The following is a 21,293-nucleotide window of genomic DNA, read 5'->3' as shown; positions in this document are numbered from 1 at the left end:
TTCCCCTTCATGACAACCACCTGGGGTATTTTTATACATTATTACTTAAGCTATTTTATGCCATAAGGTTACAAGTCCAGCCGCTAATAGAGGTTGCTGGCTGTGGATGTGACCATGTTTGTCCTTTCTGGCTATTTTATTACAAATATCTGAGATAATATGGCTAGCTGTGTGGTTAATTGTACTGACGGATCATCTAAAAAGTCTGTGCTCCAGTATTTCCAGTGACTGAAATTTTAGTATTATTGAATTTGTATAGGTCCAGCCCCTGTCAAGGAGAGTGGTTGATGATGAGATCCATCCAGAAATGCTGAAGGCTCTGGGTGTGGAGGGATTGTCTTGGATGAGACATCTCTTCAACATTGCGGTGAGTTCTGGGACAGTGCCTAAGGAGTGGCAAATGGGGTGGTGGTCCCCATTTTTACAAAGGGGGACCAGAGAGTGTGTGCCAAGTACAGGGGCATCACACTACTCAGCCTCCCTAGTAAAGTCTACTCCAGGGTGCTGGAAAGGAGGGTTCGGCCGATAGTCGAACCTCTGATTGAAGAAGAACAATGCGGGTTCCATCCTTGTCGTGGAACAACGGACCAGCTCTTTACTCTCACAAGGATCCTGGAGGGTGCCTGGGAGTATGCCCACCCTGTCTACATGTGTTTTATGGACTTGGAAAGGGCGTATGATCGGGTACCCTTGGAGATACTGTGGGAGGTGCTGCGGGAGTATGTAGTGTCACTTCTCAGGGTCATCCAATCTCTGTACTTGCAAAGCGGGAGCTGTGTTCGGGTGCTCAGCAGTAAGTCGGACTCGTTTCCGGTGGAGGTTGGCCTCCACCAGAGCTGCGCCTTGTCACCAATCCTGTTTGTGATATTCATGGGCAGGATATCGAGGCGTAGTCGGGGGGAGGAGGGTTTCCGGTTTGGTGGGCTCAGGGTCTCATCACTGCTTTTTGCAGATGATGTGGTCCTGTTGGCTTCATCAGCCAGTGACCTCCAGCACTCACTGGATTGGTTCGCAGCCGAGTGTGAAGCGGCTAGGATGAGGATCAGCACCTCTAAATCTGAGGCCATGGTTCTCAGCAGGAAACCGATGGATTGCCTACTCCGGGTAGGGAATACGGCCTTGCTCCAAGTGAAGGAGTTCAAGTACCTCGGGGGTCTTGTTCACGAGTGAGGGGACAAGGGAGCATGAGATTGGCCGGAGAATCAGCGCAGCAGGGGCACTATTGCATTCGCTCTGCCATACTGTTGTGATGAAAAGGGAGCTGACCCAAAAGGCGAAGCTCTTGATCTACTGGTCAATGTTCGTTCCAACTCTCAACTATGGTCATGAGGGTTGGGTCATGACCGAAAGAACTAGATCGCGGGTACAAGTAGCCGAAATGGACTTCCTCAGGAGGGTGGCTGGTGTCTCCCTTAGAGACATAGTGAGAAGTTCGGTCATCTGTGTGGAGCTCGGAGTACAGTTGCTGCTCCTTCACGTTGAAAGGAGCCAGCTGAGGTGGTTCGGGCATCTGGTAAGGAAGCCTCCTGGCCGCATCCCTAGGGAGGTGTTCCAGGCACGTCCATCTGGGAGGAGACCCCGGGGAAGACCCAGGACTAGGTGGAGAGATTATATCTCCACACTAGCCTGGGAACGCCTCGGGATCCCCCAGTCAGAGGTGGTCAGTGTGGCACGGGAAAGGGAAGTCTGGGGTCCCCTGCTGGAGCTGTTGCCCCCACGACCTGGACCCAAAAAAGCGGTTGAAGATGAGTGAGTGAGAGTGAATGAATTTGTATATTAGCACCATTAGCACTAATTAGTATGTATTGTTTGTGAGGCACCAATACACTGATAGCACCACTGTTACTGAGGCTATATGGCAGTCATAATTTTGAACACCTGCACCAAGGCCAAACGTTTTTAGAGCAGCTGCCCAGTCTACAAAAATATACGATAACCCTTTAAACCCGTAGCCTTTTAAGTGGGTGGATCGGGCTTAAAGGGTTAAAAAAAATCCCCCAAACCTAAGTTACCTAGTTTGTTAGCCTCAACTAGCTCGGTAACTTTGAGATAGGTGGGTGTGTTTGGGTTTCATTCATCCTGCCCAGGTCATGCTAGTCTTGTCTATGCTCGATCCCTTTGACCATTTATGTGTTGGCAGATAGTTAGGCGGAGTCCAGCGTGGCCAAGATGGTGACATCCTAAACCAACCCATTTGAGCTTCAAACCAGCTCTTCCAAACCCTATGACTGACATTATGGAGGATGTGTCCATTATACAATATATCCAGTCTGTTTCAACCATTGTAACCAGGACTTGAACCAAACAGCCTGTTCTTATGGATAGGATAATATTGTCCAGCTATTCCCCAGACAAACCAAATATTTTTTTTCTCTCTGTCCAAAGTGCAGAACGCTCTAGGCGTTGGTAAAGTTAGACCTTGTGTGAAGCGCCTTCAGTCAGCTTTGTTGTGATTTGGCGCTATATAAATGAAATAAATTGGATTGAATTGAAATTGAAATAACAACACATGCCTGCTATCACATTAAAATCTAACCTCCTTGGAGAAATTGTTAAAAGTTCAGTTTGAGGAGAGTTGCATAGTTGACAATTTTATTGACCGGTCCAAATCTCCAAGCGAGGGTTTTGTGTTCTTTACCACAATCCAAACAGGCTGTTTGGAAGAAGTACAAGACAGCTGACAAATCTCTACCTCACAATGTCAAAGAAATATTGCACAACCTGCATACCTGTCAGACTACAATGACCCAAGCATTTAACTGACCCAGCAAACTGAACGATTACTCCAAAGATGAGGAGAAACATGCACGAAGTAAGCACTGCAAGAAATTGAAGCATTTCCATGGTAACAGTCAAAACCAACAACACCCACTTGTCAGATCTTAGTAACTACTAAAGCAGATTCTGGTCTCAAAGTACTCAGAGATACCAAGTTTCTATTTCCTCTAATTGTATGTGTTTTGTTTATCTGAAACTGACCACAAAAGTCTATTTTGACCTTTAACCTTTTCCTTATATTTCAAAGGCATCGCTCCAGAACTGTTGCATTGTAGAGACAAAAAAAAAAATGAATAGGAGAAATCACAGTGCAAAAGGAATATAGTTTTGTATGTTGGAAATAGTTTGACTCCAAAATTAAGAAGACTATGTAAATCTACTTGGGGTGGGTGGGGCTCCTGGTGTAGTGAGCCGTGCGAGGATAGAAACATTTCTTGGTTGTAAAATTTTCTAACCCATTCACAGTATTCTGAACCATATTGTCACCAAAATTCTTAACGAATGGTTCACTCGTTTTTGAGGAACGTCCACACAACAATCCAAGAGAGACCTAAAACTGGGCAGGACTACAGACTGGCGAGGAGACAGACAGAGGAGGGGAGGAGCAGTAACACAGTCCTGCTAATACCCCTATGAGCCCCAGTTCCCCTTTTAATGGTGAACTATTCCTTTAATGATAGCAGTAAAACACACGGCTGTTACTCTCCCTGACAGGAAATGTGGTTTAGAGCACAGCTTACCGACGTGACGAGCCGCAGTTCAACTTTTACAACTTACCGGCCTGACACAAACTCACACAAAGTTCAAACACAAACGCAGCATTTAGAGCACAAAAAGATTTTGTCAGCGACCTATGTGAGGCAGACGTGTGGGTCTTTTTCTAATTTAGGCACCAGAAAGCTTTTGAATTAGCTCGTTTAAATCTGTCACTCACGCAGAGTCTGGGGGAGAGATTCACAGGTGAATTCTGAACATAAAACCATTTGGTGCACGCTTTGATCCCTGCTGGCTCACAGTTCAGTGAGTGCACATGTTTATTTTCCACGTCTGCCTACTGCAGTGGTTTGAAACCCAATGTCTGCAGCATTACTGCCTTGCTCACTCAGTTCCTCGACACAGTCGGTGGAGCACAGCAGGAGGTTTCATCCTCTTCCTCGGGCATTTGGTTTACCGGTAGCTTCGTATCGAGAAAACATTTCAGATTGGACAACCACTGTGTGTGTGTGTGTGTGTGTGCATGTGCACATGCATGCTTGTACATATCACATGCCTCAGTTGTGTACTTATGACTGGTCTGAAGCAGAGACTTGATGTCTTGCACTGATTCACCTCCAGCTGCAGAAGACCAGGGACACGCCTACGTGTCACCTGGCTGTGGCAGATAGATGGCTGCTTTGGAGAGGTGAGGATGGACCAGTTGTCCACCTGGTTGGCTGCCATCCAGGATGCATGATTGTTCCATAGTGTAGTGTAAGCAGGGACATGCAGGACCAGCAGACCTGACCTTGACTGGCATTATTGCCAACACAAGCTTGCTGGGATGGACTAACTCATCCACCCAGTCGTCTACATTTTTGTTGTACACACCCTATACGTTACCATCTGATCTTCACAGAACTTGGTGTTAGGGTCAGTCTAATAAAGAAGACAAATCCATAAAAATCTGGTTTTGAATATGGATTATGGATCTTCTTTTCCTTTGCTAGTTCCAGGGATTAAAGTTATATGTCGCTATGATGGATTTCTATCAGTTGGGCTTCCAAAAGCCAGGTTTCGCGCTGACGCTCTCCTGATATTGGATGCAAGATATAAAATTTACCACATTCATAACGTTCAAAAATCAATTTTTAGAATGTCTGTTTTTGTTTTGTTGTTTTTCCTCCTAGCAACGAGTCCATGTTTGTTCCTCTGTGTCCTGTTTGCAATCGGCGGAGGGGAGACGGTGGCGGTGTGTTTGAGTGTCTCACAGCATGGTGAAAACGGACACAGCGAACAGAGTTTTACCAAGGGGCAACCTGAGCCCGCGATAAATGAGGTCGACGCGGATGTGTAGCACCTTGACTGGCCGCTTGAAGCTGGCTTCAAAACAGAGCGCTTTCCCATAGGACTCCATGTTAAAATGTTCAACTTTAGAGCAGAAGCAAACATGTTTACAGCCTGGTATAAAAAACTGTTTTGGTCTCTTTCAGCAGTTTGTGCAGGGGGTGAGGTTTTTTTTCTAACATCTTTGAGTAATATGTTTTAAGCCATGAATTTCTGTATAATTGGGGGTGTGGTTGCTTTGAGTGACAGCTGGTGAGTGGAGCGTCTCTGTGTCTCATCTTTAATTTGGAATACGCTTGATGCGGCTGGTCCGGGAGGCTGTGTCTGCTTGTTTGGAGTATTTTACGGCAGACACCTGCTATAAGCTGGCTTGTTGTGCGGTGAAGCATCCTAACGGGTCAGACGTCTTTGTTTCAGTAGACACACTGAGTGAAACTCCTCGGATTAATGTTGTATGCTAACAATGTTAGCACTTTTAGCAGCTGTCGATAGCTTCACCCCTTAGATCAGAGGTCTCAAACCGGTTCCAGAAAGGGCCGAGAGGGTGCAGGCTTTCTGTGCAAATACCCACTCCAGCTGATGATTTCACTAATTAACTGATTTCACCTGCTCAAAGTGATGTTAATCAGTGAAATCACCTGCTGGAGTGGGTGCTAGCATAGAAAATCTGCACCCTCTCAGCCCTTTCTGGAACCGGTTTGATACCTCTGCCTTAGATCCACTTAATGCATAATTATTGAGAAAATAAGCGGCTCATCGCTTAATGTTCACAACAAAGTAATCCATTAGGTGAACCACCGTGCAGTCCCCAAAAAATATGATTTATTAAACACCAGAACCCAGGTTAGGTGCTTCAAACTTCAGAGAGGGGCATGTTCAGGTGTCTTTCGACACTCGTAGAGCGATGCACACTCTGCCCCTTTATGTATTAATGAGTATGTAATTTAGCTGCTGTGAACATGGCACCGTACATAACTTAGCCCAGACACTGGCTTCATTTTGACTCTTCCGGGTCTCAATAGAAAACCAATGGCTGACGTCATGTAGGCTCCATCCATTATACGGTCTATGAGTTTCACAAACATATTTTTAAACTTTTCTTTTCTTTGATGGTCTGCTCTGAGTGTCTCTGTGAGTGTCTTTTCTGTGGTTAAACTCAAAACACAGCTGCAGACCCACGATACATACGAATAACAACGTAATAACAAACACTAACACTTTTCCCCCCAAAATATGCCAAAAATCTCTGTCTGAGGATGGCATGACATAACATGCACTCATTAAACCTTTTTACCTCTCAATCAGGTCACATTTTCCACATAAATACACAAATTTTTGATTGTTCCTGCTCAGATTGCAAACCAGGGGTGCATCCAGACGGAAAGCGGGTGTTGTGGGGGGGATGGTGCCCTCCACAACACCCTTTGATTAAAGGTCCACTTTTGAAGACATTTTTCATAGTACTACTAAATGTTTAAAGTTAGGTGGATTGGAAACTTTAAATTGTCCATAGGTGTGCATGATGGTGTGAATGTGTTTGTCTGTTTCCCTGTGAAAGACTGCTGTCCTGTCCAGGCTAAACACTGCCTCACACCCTGTGACTGCTGGGATAGGCTCCAGCCCCCTGTGACTCTTAATTGGAGGAAGTGGTTGAAGGTAAGTATGAGTTTATTTCAGTAATTCAAAAAGTGAAATGCATATATAGATTCATTACACAGAGAGTGATATATTTCAAGCATTTATTTCTTTTATTTTTGATCATTATGGCTTACAGCTAATGAAAACCCAAAATTCAATATCTCAGAAAATTAGAATATTACATTAAACTTATATATAAAAAAGAAATAGTAAAAAATATATATTTTTAATGCAGAAATGTTGGCCTACTGAAAACTACAGAAAGTATTCAGAATGCTTCAATTTTTCCACATTTTGTTATTTTACCACCTTATTCCAAAATGGAATTCATTCATTTGCTCTGGCAAAGTTCTACTCACAACACACCATAATGACAACATGAACAAAATTTTTATAATGTTTGTATATTTATTAAAAAACGTAAAAAAAAAAAAAAAAATTAAAAAACTTTGTTGATGATCCTTTGGCAGCAATTACAGCCTCAAGTCTTCGTGAATATGATGCTACAAGCTTGGTGCACCTATCTTTGGGCAGTTTTGCCCATTCCTCTTTGCATTACCTCTCAAGCTCCATCAGGTTGGATGGGGAGCGTTGGTGCACAGCCATTTTCAGATCTCTCCAGAGATGTTGAATCGGATTCAGATCTGGGCTCTCGCTGGGCCACTCAAGGACATTCACAGTTTTTCACCAGAGAATTTTGTTCCTCATGGTCTGAGAGTCCTTCAGGTGCCTTTTGGTAAACTCCAGGTGGGCTGCCATGTGCTTTTTACTAAGGAGTGACTTTTGTCTGGCCACTCTACCATACAGGCCTGATTGGTGGATTGCTACAGAGATGGTTGTCCTTCTGGAAGGTTCTCCTCTCTCCACAGAGGAATGCTGGAACTCTGACAGAGTGACCATTGGGTTCTTGGTCACCTCCCTGACTAAGACCCTTCTCCTGCGATCACTCAATTTAGACAGGTGGCCAGCTCTAGGAAGAGTCCTGGTGGATCTTCAAACTTCTTTATGGATGATGGAGGCCACTGTACTCATTGGGACCTTCAAAGCAGCATAAATGTTCCTGTACTCTTCCCCAGATTTGTGCCTCGAGAAAATCCTGTCTGAGGTCTACAGACAATTCCTTTGACTTCATGCTTGGTTTGTGCTCTGACATGCACTGTCAACTGTGTGGGACCTTATATGTAGACAGGTGTGTGCCTTTCCAAATCACGTCCAGTCAACTGAATTTACCTCAGGTGGACTCCATTTAAGCTGTCGAAACATCTCAAGGATGATCAGTGGAAACAGGATGCACCTGAGCTCAATTTTGAGCTTCATGGCAAAGGCCATGAATACTTATGTACATGTGATTTCTTAGTTTTTTATTTTTAATAAATGTGCGAAAATCTCATAAAAACATTTTCATGTTGTCATTATGGGGTGTTGTGAGTAGAATTTTGAGGGAAAACATGAATTTACTTCAGTTTGTAATAAGACTACCCTAACAAAATGCGGAAAAAGGGCAGCGCTGTGAATACTTTCTGGATGCACTGTAGATGCACTCAGTGCTGGTTGGGGCTCCTTTTGCATGAATTACTGCATCAATCCGGCGTGGCATTGAGGCGATCATCCTGTGGCACTGCTGAGGTGTTATCGAAGCCTCTGTGATAGCAGCGTTCAGCTCATCTGTATTGTTGGATCTGGCGTTGCTCACCTTCCTCTTGACGATACCACATAGATACCAATTTGGATTTAGGTAAGGCAAGTTTGCTGACCAGTCAAGCACACAATACCATGGCCGTTAAACCAGGTATTTGTACTTTTGGCACTGTGGGCAGGTGCCAAGTCCTGCTGGAAAATGAAATCAGCACCTCCATAAAGATTGTCAGCAGAGGGAAGCATGAAATGCTCTAAAAAAATTTCTGGGAGATCGCTGCACTGACTTTGGACTTGATAAAACACAGTGGACCAACACCAGCAGATGGCATGGCTCCCCAAATCATTACTGACTGTGGAAAGTTCACACTGGACCTCAAGCAACTTGGATTCTGTGCCTCTCCCCTCCTCCTCCAGACTCTGGCACCTTGATTTCCAAATGAAATGCAAAATTTACTTTTATCCAAAAAAAAGAATGTTGGATCACTGAGCAACAGTCCAGTCCTTTTTCTCCTTAGCCCAGGTAAGACACTACTGAAGATGTCTTTGGTTCAGGAGTGACTTGACACAAAGAATATAACACCTATAGCCTATTTCTTGTACACATCTTTGTGTGGTGACTTGTGATGCACTCCCTTCAGCCTCGGTCCACTGCTTGTGGAGCTCCTCCAATTTCTTGAATCACCTTAGCTGGGAGCCCTGACCAAGTATCGAGTTCATATACTGTACAGTGGACATATTTTTCAGTCAGCCAACATTTCTGTTTAAAAAAAAAAAAAAAAAAAAAAAAATTTAAATTGGTCTTATGTAATATTCTAATTTTCTAAGACACTGAATTTTGGGTTTTCATTAGCTGTAAGCCATAATCATCATAATTAAAAGAAACTAGTGCACTACGCTGCTAGAAGACAAACCTCCGCCAACACTAGTTTCCAAGTCCACAAATTTTTACCTTGAAAAAAAAAAGGTCAAAGTCCTGTTAGAAGTGACTTTTTATAAGCTAAGTTAGATGTGACCGAATGTCAGGAGTATGTATTTAGTTCATGCACTAAGTTACACTTATGGAATTGAATTACTGAGCTACAGTAACTTAACTTTTCAACAATATTCTAATTTATTGAGATTGCCGTTTGCCTGCAACTACATGCAGACGGAGTGTTTTGCTGTAGCCATTGTCAGACACTGAACTGTTACTCCAGTCACTGTCAAAAACAACAAAATCTACCCAGGATTCATCTTCAGGTCTCAGGTCACAGAGTAGATGTGAGGTTGTTAATTTTCTTGGTGACCACATTTTCAATTTGATGTACTTAAAATTTTTTCTGAAAATGAAAAGAAATGTCTGGTTTGACCATCTCTACACTTCAGTAACAGGTCAACAAAATTGTGAAGCGACAAACAAAAGAGAATGTAAAGAGTTAAAGTGAAATAACTGTCTTTCAGCTTGTGTAACGTAGACAGGAAATGGAATCATTTCACACCATGCTTGCAAGATACTGTCAGAAAAAAAAAAAGAAAATTCTCATGCTGATGTGCCCTTGAACAAACCTTCGCAGTAGCTCCAGCAGTGGGGTTGTGTAGCTCGACCCCTGCCCTCGCTGTGGAGGGTTAGCAGACAAAAAGAGATTTTCCCGATGGGAATTAATATAGTATCACATTATCATTTGAATGCAGCTGATTGTATCTGTGTCAGGCTACATTTCAGCCTGCAGATCTCCCTGCAGACACACGTGATAAGACTCCTGCATGGAAAGTTCAACACGGCTAAATGTCACATAATAAAAACCAACGTCGTGCACCTCCCAGCTTTCATTTCTCAGACTTACAACCCCTCATTTATTGCAGTTTCACACCTTTTTGCTGGTATTGTGTGTCTAGCAGCAAATCCCTCTGAGGCATTTTATTTTTTTATTTTTTTAGAGGTTTGTTAAAGCAGCACAAACTGTCAGAGGAATCTGGAGCATCTTTGTGTGGACTCATTGCAGTGTTATTGCACAAGACCAAAGGCCAACTAAAGCAAACTTAAGAAACAGCAAACACTGCTTTATGTGTCTCTCGTGTCTGTCCCTGTGGTCAACAATCCCTCTGCTGGCCTTTATCCCCAAATCCCCACGGACAGCGAGTCAGGAGGGAGAGAATGCCTAAATGAGCTGAATGATGGTGTGGAATGCTAAAAAGAAGTGTGTGTGTGTGTGTGTGTGTGTGTGTGGTGGGGGCCGAGTGAGGAAAGGGAGAGAGAGGAAAAAGAGGGGGTGCTCCTCCCTGGACTAGGATCTGGTATGCGTGACTGAGCAAGAGGAGGAGAAAGGAAAAAAGTCAGGGGGAGAAAAAAAAAAATCTCTCACTAAAACCTGCCTTCCTAACTTCTAAAGATGGCTACGTTTACAGGAATCAGAATCTGTGAATCCACCTTAATAAACTGATCATATATGCTCATTTACATATAACATCTGTTTGAACCCTGTAGTTTAATTCAGTGCGTGAGTGATTCGTAATCATCCTGATCATAGTTGCTTTTTTCACTGCTGAAACTGCAGTGATGCTCACATCTGGAAGAGAACCAGCAGCTGGCTTGGTGGTTCTCCTAGATCACGAAACAACTCCTGGGTCATCAAAGCAGTTTTTTAATTGTGTGAAAATCTCCTGCAATACCATAGGCTTTCCCCTCGTTCTCCTTATGAGGTGCCAGAAGTGTTTGTGCACCGCCAATCTTGCGTTACTACGCAGTTTATGAGCGTCCACAGAAAGTTAGGCTTACAGTAGAAAATCCATGATTAATTGTTTACATGGCTAAGAATTTTTTTTCCAAGCTAGTGGATTATTCAAGGACTGTGCTGCCCCTTTCATTACACCCGTGCAAACCAATGTTTGGAAGATATGTAGGAATCACTCAGTCTGTCTGTCCACGAGTCTTGTAACTCACTTGGTAGATCTCAGTGGAACATCACAGAAATGGTAGTGCACCATATGAATATGAAAACAAAATGAAGGAAAACAATTCTGGTCTGACATCTTCCTTAAAGACGTAATATAGCAGGACAGATACGATGTGTGAAATGATTTTAATTTCATATATGGATAGATAGAAAACACCACCTCATTTGTGCCTGTATTGATGTGACGTCTATTCCAACCAGAATTACATTGATTAAAAAAAATATCTTTTTTAAATTATTATATCAAACAATGTGCTTTTCATACAATTGTAGTGATATTTTTGCTCATATCTGCACCACTAATAAACCTTGAGTTACTTGTTGCCGGACCTTATCCTTGGATTCCACCAGTCTGATGCAGATTACTTCCCAAAGCATAGCCCGTACCCATTTACAGCTTGGTGGGCTGACAGAATGCAGAAGTGTCTATTCCAAGGACACATGTGGGTGGCATGACCTGGTCTTGAACCCAGCTCTACATATCTATGGCCCAACACTTTATCCCACTGAGCTACCCACTGTATATGCCGACACTGCGTACAGTGGGCGAGATGACTGAACCTTTGTTGCAGGGGGGGTTATGACGACCTATTTGTTAATTCAGGTATTTATTCATAAATTATTTACCACCATCGATATACATTCACGGCCGCTTTATTAGGTACATCTGTCATCTGTTCAATTGCTAGTTAAGACAAATAGCCAATCAGCCGATCACATGGCAGCAACTCAAAGCATTAAGGCATCTAGATGTGGTGAAGACGACTTGCTGAAGTTCAGACAGAGCATCGGAATGGGGAAGAAAGGGGATTTAAGTGACTTTTAATGTGACATGGTTGTTGGTACCAGATAGGCTGGTCTGAGTATTTCAGAAACTGCTGGGATTTTCACACACAACCATCTCTAGGGTTTACAGAGAATGGTCCAAAAAAGAGAAGACATCCAGTGAGCGCCAGCCATGTGGACAAAAATGCCTTTTTTATGTCAGAGGAGAATGGGCAGACTGGTTTAATGGGCGGCTGTGTGATTCCATCACGTCACTATGGACCAACATCTCTAAGAAATGTTTCGAACACCTTGTTGAATCTATGCCACGAAGAATTAAGGCAGTTCAGAAAGCAACAGGGGCTCCAACCCGGTAATAGCAAGGTGTACCTAATAAAGTCACCAGTTGGTGTATAATACATGCAAGCAACCAGTTTGGTAGCTCTCACAGATCTCTAGTTCTGACTGAAGTTCTGATCACATTCAGCTTTTCTGTTCCAACTGTTGAGGACTATTAGGATTCCATGTCAACGAAGCTAACGGCTTCTGACCAGTCCGGCTTTGTGTGTGTGTGTGTTTGTGCATGGTTTGTTGAAAGCAGAAACAGGGATGTCTGCTCAAACCAACTAGTCCAATGTAAATAAAGCTAAAGTGTCAAAGCTTCCATGTGAGCCTTTGACACAAAATGTGAACCAGCCCTCTGTGATCAGTTCAACACCTTTTTGTTGCAAACAAGTATAAAAATATGGTTAAAAAAGAATTGCTTCCTACAATAAATGCCTCAGCGATAATTAATTACACAGACGGCAAAGCCAAATCAAGACGGCAAGCATCCATTTTGAATCTGCTCATAAATAATAGAACAACACAATTTTTGTGAATCCAGACCATCAGAGACAATGCTCAGCAAGAAGTGGGCGACTAATAACGGCCACGTTTTGACATCGGTTCCATCACATGAGCTTAAATACAGAGAAAATCCCGGCAGGACACCTACACAAAATTAATCCACACAGCTGCTTTTCTTCATTATATAAATATCTTTAATTGTTTTAACCTGTAAGAATATAAAACAATTTAATTTTGGGATTCTGCATTTTTTTTTTCTGTTTTACAAACACATAATATACAGTACATCTTTTTTTATTTTCAAACACACAGCTTTTTCAGCAGGACGCACATCCGTGTTAATTTATCTAGCAGGTCATTGCATTACATTAAAACGCAGGCGTGTGCATGTGTGTGCACATGTGGAAGAGAGAGAGATGAATTCTGTAATGAGACACAGAGAAAAGAAAAAAAATAATCAATTGCTCTCTTATTCTAAGCTTGTCTGAAAATGGATTTTTATCCAGAGAGAGAAAAGAGGAGGAAGAAGCCATCAGTTCATCCTCTCACCGATGACAACATGAATATGTATGTGACCCATCTTGGCTTTTAATGTGGGGGAGGAAAAAATAAAAATCTTGAAACAAACCCTGATTGGTTCAGTTAATAAAACGTAGTCAATATTGTAGAAATCACTTCAATTTGAAGTACGAACAACATTCACTGACATTTATTTCCCAACAGCACCCCCACCCCCCACAGAAAACAGTCCATAATATTAAGGACACATTCTGATTTTATCTCTCTGTGACGTCCTCGTGTCTGTGCAGCAGCCAATTATTACAGGATCAGCATTAGTGCTTCTAGAAGCTTATGCACAGAATTTCATAGCAAAGCAGTCGAGCTTTAAATGTAAAAATTAAAAACAAACAAAAAGATGTTTTTGTGTGTTTCTGCATCAAATGCCGTTCTTCGCAGGAAACGGATTTAACAGCAATTTTCTTGTCCTTCTCCTTCTTCCTCTCTCTGTCAAATTTGTTGCCACATCTGAGGGTAAATTAACAAAAAGGTAGTTACGATTGTGCGCTGGTCTCCTTTCTGCACCTCTGGATTTGGATGGGAGCGGGGGGCAGACACAGTCTCTTTTAGGCACATTTTTTTCCTCCCAGACTCTCATTCTGGCATCTTCTTAACAGTATACACCCTTTGAAAACAACCACGTACGAGGTAGCCAAATATTTTAGGCGTGATGGCTGAAGCAAGAGTCATAAATGTCTCAAATTCAGACAAACATTTAGTCTCACACTCAAGTTTGAAAATAATTAAAAACTCACTTTTTGTTAAAAATGAAAGGGAATGGGAGGTGAGGGGGATCTGCCGGCGGTGTCGGATTGAATTTTCCACAACAAAATGTCAGTTAATCTGTTTGCAACTTGCTGATTTGCATCTTTTTTTCCCCCCCTTTTCAACACCTGACTCAATGTGAGATCAAAACAAGTGTGACCAGGGATGTTCTTCAGCTCACAACACAAGTTTGAATTGCTTCCTACCAGGTGGAACAATAAATCAAAGACTACTTTAAAATCCTGCAAAGCCAAAAAGAAAGAATGAAAACAATGTAAAATTACAGTCACACAGGAGAAGCACACCTAAATAATAAGAGAAATTTCCCCACCAACCCATCCTTCCTCCTCGTGTCTGTATTTTTTTAAAAATAAAACACACATTTTCAATCACCTCACTTTCTCACTCTCTGTCATCTGCCAGAGTCCCAGATTCAACACTTTAAGGCAGGGGAGCTGTGTGATTCTCTCCAGTCCCCTCTTGGTGATCTTGGTACATCCATACAGGTCGATGCCCGCCAGCTGAGTCAGGTGGTCGGCAATGAGCTCCAGTCCTTTGTCCGTGATGCGCACACACTGTCCAATGTTCAGAGTCCTCAGCTCGTGCATCTGCCTCACCATCCGGTTGATCCCATCATCCGAGATGTGACACGAGCACAGGGATAGGGATTTGAGTTGGTACAGCCCCTGGGCGATGTAAGCCAGGGTTTGGTCCCCTATCTTGTCACAGAAGGACACGTCGAGTCCAGAGAGCCGTAGGGTGCCCATGGCGAGATGCATGGTCCCAGTGTCACTGATGTTGTCACAGGAACGCAGGTTGAGGCTCCACAGTGAGGCCATGTGGGACAGGTGGATCATCCCTACGTCTGAGATCCCCCCGCAGAAGCTCAGGTTCAGCACCCGGAGCTTCGTCAACCCCTTGGAAATGTGTTTGAGTGACAAGTCCGTCAGTTTCTGACAGTCCTGGAGGGTCAGGTACTCCAGGTTCAAGCAGCCCTCCGCCGCGCTCCGGGTCATACCCGCCAAGTGTCCGATCCCCACATCTGAGACATGCCTGCAGGACCTCAGATTGAGGCTTTTCAGCCTGTGGAGCCCCCAGGCTATCAACAGAAGCCCTGTGTTGGTGATGTTGCTGCAGCCTCCAAGCTCCAGCACCTCCAGATTCTTCAGGTACTGAGCTATCCTCCCAAGACTGGAATCTGTAATCTGTTTGCAGAGACTCAGGTTCAGAACCCTAAGCGATGGGATCTCCTGCACAAAAGCGTGGCCCAGTCCGTTATCGGTGAGGTTGTAGCAGCCGGACAGATTGAGGGACTCTATGTTCGGCATCCCCTGGATCACATAGCTCAGACTACGGCGCAGGGACAGGATCTGGACCCTTCGGATGCCCCTGGCCTGGAGGCTGGGGAACAGGGAGGGATTTGCCCGGCGGAGGTGCAGCTTGGCTTCAACCCCCCTCCAGACTGACTTGTGGTAGGATGCATCCCTCCAAGCAATGCACACTTGGGCTACCCTGCCTTTGTCCCGCACGTCCAGATAGCTGAAAATCATCGCCAAAATTTCCGGGAAGAGGCACGAAATGTGCGTCTCCATTGTTTTTCAACACCCAGGCATATAAGAATCAATACTCCGCACCCCCCAAGGCAGAAAAAAGCCACTCAAAGAACCCCCCTTCTTCTGTTAAAAATACACAAAAGTATCAACAGTCATCCACAAAAGTGAAAAAAAGAAATAGAGGAGTTTCTCTTTCTCTCATAGTGAACTGTGCAAAATCGATCCAACTCTCTTCACTCCCACGTGATCCGGTCTGGTGGCGCAGTAGGATTCAAATCGGAATATTAAAAAAAGAAAAGAAAAAGGAAAAACAACCCTTAAAAAAGGCGTTTATTCCTGTCTCTCAGCCCCTCTCTCCCTCTCTCTCTCCGCCAAAAAGAGGAGGAGAGGGGGCGAAAGGAAGGAGGAGGAGGAGGAGGAAAAAGCGTCAAGGCTTCCCCCCTCTCTCTCTCTCAGACGACGCTTCCTTGTATTCTGGCTACAAAAGGCCGTCCTCTCTCGGCCGAGCGGGGATCCAGACGGTCGTACATTTCAGAATAAGAAAGTCGAATAAAACCAACACACTTAATGCCGCCTATTAGGAAACATTTCCATGACAGAAAAGCAGGAAAGCTCGAGCTGGCTTGGTTTTGTAAGCAGAGAGAGAGAGAGAGAGAGAGAGAGAGAGAGCGACGTCCTGGGCTCAAAGCCTTTGTCTGCTCTTTTCAAACCGACTTGGCAGGGACCGCAGCACTCTGTCTGCACCGGAGGGGGGTTGGAGTTAAACTCTGTTTATTCCAAAGCGTCAAAGCCGAGATTTAAAAAAAAGTCATGTTGGTGACCATTGTGTACTGGCTTGCTAACACAGTTAAAGTCGTAGATGAATATCTTCTAAGCGGTGTGGTGCAGAGTTTATGTGAAATGTAATGGAGTCTCCCCTCGCCCCTCCGTGTCAGGCAGTTGGTATGACCCGCCTCAGCTGGAACGGTACGAACAGTTTCCCTTGGAAACCAACTTCTTACAATTCAGTTCACTTTGGGCTTTAACCCTTTGAGCGGACCACACAGAAAACACAGAAAAGCCAACCAGAGAAGCCCCTTTCATTCTGCTTACTTGGCACGAACATTTAGTTATTTGTTCCTGTGATTTTGTTGTGGTTGTGGAAATGCAAGTAGAGCGTTTCCCAAACGACCCGCAAACAGAATACAGTGTCTTTTATTTGTCATGTGAAAAAAGTCTCTCTTTTCATCTTTATCACCAAGTTTACTGCCAAATAGGCAAATAAGTTACAATTTGTCTGAACTTTGTAATGTTTGTACATGTTTTATAACAATTTCCATCAAGTAAGACCATCCATCCATTTTTTTACCGCTTTATCCGGAGTCGGGTCGCAGGGGCAGCAGCTCAAGCAAAGCCGCCCAGACCTCCCGATCCACACACACCTCCCCCAGCTCCTCCGGGGGAACTCCAAGGCGTTCCCAAGCCAGCTGAGAGACGTAGTCCCTCCAGCATGTCCTGGGTCTTCCCCGGGGCCTCCTCCTCATGGGACGTGCCCGGAACACCTCTCCAGCGAGGCGTCCAGGGGGCATCCGGAAAAGATGCCCCCTGGACACCTCAAGTAAGACCTTGCAATTAATTTGAATTTCAGAATGAAAGAGTTGTTGATACCATATTGTGAAAAACAGCATGAAAATTAAAAATAACCCCTGATAAGAAGTTATTAAAATATAAAACACGAATGCTATGGTGAAAGTTAGCCAGTTGGCCAGTTTTAGTTGACTTTTGTTCAGTTTTGTTGCACCCATTGAATATTACAATAGAATAGAATGGAATAGAGCCTTTATTGGCATTGTAGAATTTCGAAGGTTGAATTTGTTTAGCATCAAAATATTCAGCCTCAAAAAATTCAACCTCAAAAAATAGAAAGGCAGGGAGAAGCAATTGGTCCCTGTCTCAATCATCCAACGTTTATCTATGGAAGTAAGTCTGTGATGTTGGATGATTGAGACAGGGATCGATTGCTTCTCCCTGCTTTTCTTGAAATTTTTTTTAGGTTTAATTTTTTTTTTAGGTTGATTTCTCTTAGGTTTAATTTTTTGAGGTTGAATTTTTTAGGTTGAATTTTTTTTTTAGGTTGATTTTTTTTTATTTTTTTAGGTTGAAGTTTTTGAGGCTGAATAATTTGATGCTAAACAAATTCAACCTTAGAAATTCAACTTCAAACTCTGATTTTGATGCTAAAAAATTCAACCTTAAAATTCAAATTCAAACTCTGATGGCACAGATTTACTTCCATGCAATCCAACCACTGTGGGCAGCCACAGTCTGGCACCCAGGGACCAACTCCTGGGCCCGGTTTCATAAAGCAGTCTAATCTTAAATCTAATAAACTCACTTAGTTGACTAATTTTTTGATGGTAGTCGCTGCACAAATCGCTTAAGCCTTGGTCCCACCAAATACTAAAGCCATGAATAATGAGCCACATATGGATTTGTCAGTGATTATTCGAATACTGATCCACGTATAAAGCCTCATTCCCACCGAATAATAAGCCATGAATAATGAGTCATGCATGGGTGTGTCAGCAATTATTTGAAGAATGATGCATGTTTTAAGCCGTCACGTATCCGCTACTAAGGTGCCTCTCTGTACCTCGCATGTGCCTCTAGTGAGCCACGACTGACCTGTCATTTGAGCCTGATCCAGCCTCCAGTGGCTCGCGTCGCTGCACATGAGCTCCGTCAGGCCACGTGTAGCACCATGATAATGCATCGTTTGTGCACGTTTAAGGCATGGGTTTGGTCCAAACCTACAGCCTCCCACACTTGGTCCCTTTAAAGTGTGGGTTTTCAACCGTTCAACCATCTTCATCCATTCAAGATGTCACATTTTTTAAATGCAATCCAAAAATAGATGCTCCAGTACAGTCTAGCCAGTGTGCACCATGCGTCAGGCTGCTGTCCACCTGTGTTCCAGAGTCATTAAATGCACCAGACCAGCTAGAACTGAACCACAGATTCCTGGACAGTCACCTCTGTGCTTCCTCTCTCTGGCTTTATTTCTTTTGACACCGTGATCCAACTTTTAACTTTGTGTTCATCCGTTTATGTCTGCAAAATCGCTCTTTTGGCTAATCTTATTTTAGTCGACAAAACTTCAGTGTCTTACCTCAAAAAATGGTGGCTATCATTTACCAACACTTGATAGAACACTCAAGAGCAGCCCTACGTCACTCGTATTCCTTCAGAAGGAGAGCTTCCTCCACTTTTGGCCATGGTTGCAACATACGATGACTGTCATCATGTGTTTGTAACAGTTCTCATATTAGCCACCGGATATTGCTGTTACGCTGAGCAGAGTTGTGTGCACACAAAGGCTTGACTGAAGTGTAGAAGAAGAAACTGAACGGTGAAACTGCTAGGCTAAGTGCTAAGCACATAATTCTGCAGTTCTTCTGTGTCTGTAAATGTTAATAAAGCCAGTTAACAAAACAAAGGCTGGATAGTTCATGACAACAACCAACCCAGAAGTAAACAAAACTGTTGCGCATTGGAGTCGTCTTGGCAAAGGCACACATGAGGCAGTTACGCCCATGAAAACTGTAGAATAAAGTAAGACGGCCAGTCTACAAATTATCCTTATCTTTGATAAGTCAGACAATAAATATATAAACATTTCTAAATCTCTGAATAGGTAATGGGCATCATTTACATCACTCAATAAGAAAACAAATAGTATGGTACTAATACAATAACATGCGTTTGGAGGGCGGTATGCATTTTCAGAGGCCCGACGTTCATGGCCAGTCACCCAAAATGACAGATATTCGCCCGAGTTAGACAAGGGCGAATATCTGTCATTTTGGGCGACTGGCCGTGAACGGAGGGACTCAGACGCACAACAACAGCATGTTATTTGCATTATTATCACTTTACTGAGATACACAACACGTCACACGTACATAACAAGTTGGCTCACTTTAACTTTTGTCGTGTCGGCTGGCGCGCACTGCTCTCCGAATTCGGCAGTGTGTCCTCATCAAGCTGGCTGCTTTGGCTGCACTGTTCATTGTCATACTATCCATGAGAAAATCATCCGGAATATCCATATTGGGACCAACACACACACTTCTCGCCTTTTTATGTTTTCCTCTGCGGACAGTTCTTGGGCTGCGCGCTATGACGTCATTTGTTTATGCACAGCGGGCGGGTATAGCCAGATAGTGTTGACATAAATCTATGATACCGGCCTAGCAACGCCTCGGTAAAGTGATAATAATATATGATGTCAACTCCTATGGTGGGTGTATAGAGGCACAATGACAAAAGTTGTCAGTATTGAAATATTTATGGGTTACTTCACCCTCACTGTTATCCCATTTCACACATGTTTAAACTGTAGCCTTTTGTAGAGAAGCTTGAATCTTCGACTGGACTGGGTTGCTTGACGTGAGGACGTTTCGCTTCAAGTCACAGAAGCTTCCTCAGCTAAAATTCTTGCTCTGGTAGTCTGACTTCTGTCTTGACTCTTGTAGAGAAGAATAAACCAGAAGCCAACAAAAGCTGGAGTTTTTTAACCTAACCAGGCCCCACCTACCGAGAGGCTGACTGCTATAGGCTAGTGACTAAACAATAGCTCTAATTAGCACCTATTGTGCTCTAGTTAGCACTCTCCTAATGACAGGATGGAAGCCTCCCCTGATGGCTCCCTTGACGACTCTCTCCTGATGACGTGAATGACTCATTACCATGAACAAAAGACTGAAACTGCTTTGACCTGAGTACCACATTGTAAACAGGGGACAAAGCATGTCTGAGACCCGCTCCGCGGTTGAGGATGGGTTTCAACTGTTTTACAAAGAATGCTTCCTTGACACCTCTCGCAAACCATTTCTTCTCTCTGGCTAAGATTTTAACTTCCTAACCCACCCAGTATGTGGGTACCCACGTTGGTCCCTGGAGTGCAGAAGTCCCAGAAAACAAAGAGACCAGATAGACAGGAGATGGAGACAAGAAGAAGAGTGTCTCTCCCTTATTTAGCAGGAGTAGGGGAAAAACTACAGAGGATCTTCAGACAGCACAAAATCCCAGTTTACTTTAAACCAGTCAACACCTTGAGACAGAAATTAGTTCACCCTAAGGACAGGATCCCTAGTTACAAACAGAGCAATGTAGTGTATCATATCAGATGTCAGGAAAACTGTAATGAACACTACATAGGTGAGACGAAGCAACTTTTACACAAGAGGCTATACCAGCACCGCAGAGAGGTCGCCAGTGGACCTCAGTCTGCAGTTCATCTCCACCTGAAAGACACTAACCACACGTTTGAGGACAAGGAAGTTAAAATCTTAGCCAGAGAGAAGAAATGGTTTGAGAGAGGTGTCAAGGAAGCATTCTTTGTAAAACAGTTGAAACCCAGCCTCAACCGCAGAGCAGGTCTCAGACACACTTTGTCCCCTGTTTACAATGTGGTACTCAGGTCAAAGCAGTTGCAGTCTTTTGTTCATGGTAATGAGTCATTCACGTCATCAGGAGAGAGTCGTCAAGGGAACCATCAGGGGAGGCTTCCGTCCTGTCATTAGGAGAGTGCTAACTAGAGCACAATAGGTGCTAATTAGAGCTATTGTTTAGTCACTAGCCTATAGCAGTCAGCCTCTTGGTAGGTGGGGCCTGGTTAGGATAAAAAAAAAACTCCAGCTTTTGTTGGCTTCTGGTTTATTCTTCTCTACAAGAGTCAAGACAGAAGTCAGACTACCAGAGCAAGAATTTTAGCTGAGGAAGCTTCTGTGAC

At 43.6% G+C, this 21,293-nt stretch overlaps 1 protein-coding gene and 1 long non-coding RNA gene across 2 annotated transcripts; both read right to left on the bottom strand.

Annotated features, from left to right (window-relative positions):
* Window positions 1-12,820: 12,820 nt before the first annotated feature.
* fbxl14b (F-box and leucine-rich repeat protein 14b) lies at window positions 12,821-16,147 on the bottom strand. The gene has a single exon (XM_034163190.1). It carries the CDS (start codon window positions 15,557-15,559, stop codon window positions 14,357-14,359), a length of 1,203 nt encoding a protein of 400 aa, XP_034019081.1. The 5' UTR covers window positions 15,560-16,147; the 3' UTR covers window positions 12,821-14,356.
* On the bottom strand, window positions 12,821-20,418 carry LOC117503905. The gene is made up of 2 exons (XR_004558690.1): window positions 20,388-20,418; window positions 12,821-13,922 (listed from the first exon to the last, which is right to left on the bottom strand). It is a non-coding gene; the product is annotated as an uncharacterized LOC117503905 (long non-coding RNA).
* Window positions 20,419-21,293: the final 875 nt, after the last annotated feature.

Source organism: Thalassophryne amazonica, chromosome 22 (assembly GCF_902500255.1).
Source record: "Thalassophryne amazonica chromosome 22, fThaAma1.1, whole genome shotgun sequence".
Classification (NCBI taxonomy): domain Eukaryota; kingdom Metazoa; phylum Chordata; class Actinopteri; order Batrachoidiformes; family Batrachoididae; genus Thalassophryne; species Thalassophryne amazonica.
The sequence above is the reverse complement of the archived record's forward strand: the minus strand, read 5'-3'. Positions and strand labels throughout refer to the sequence as shown.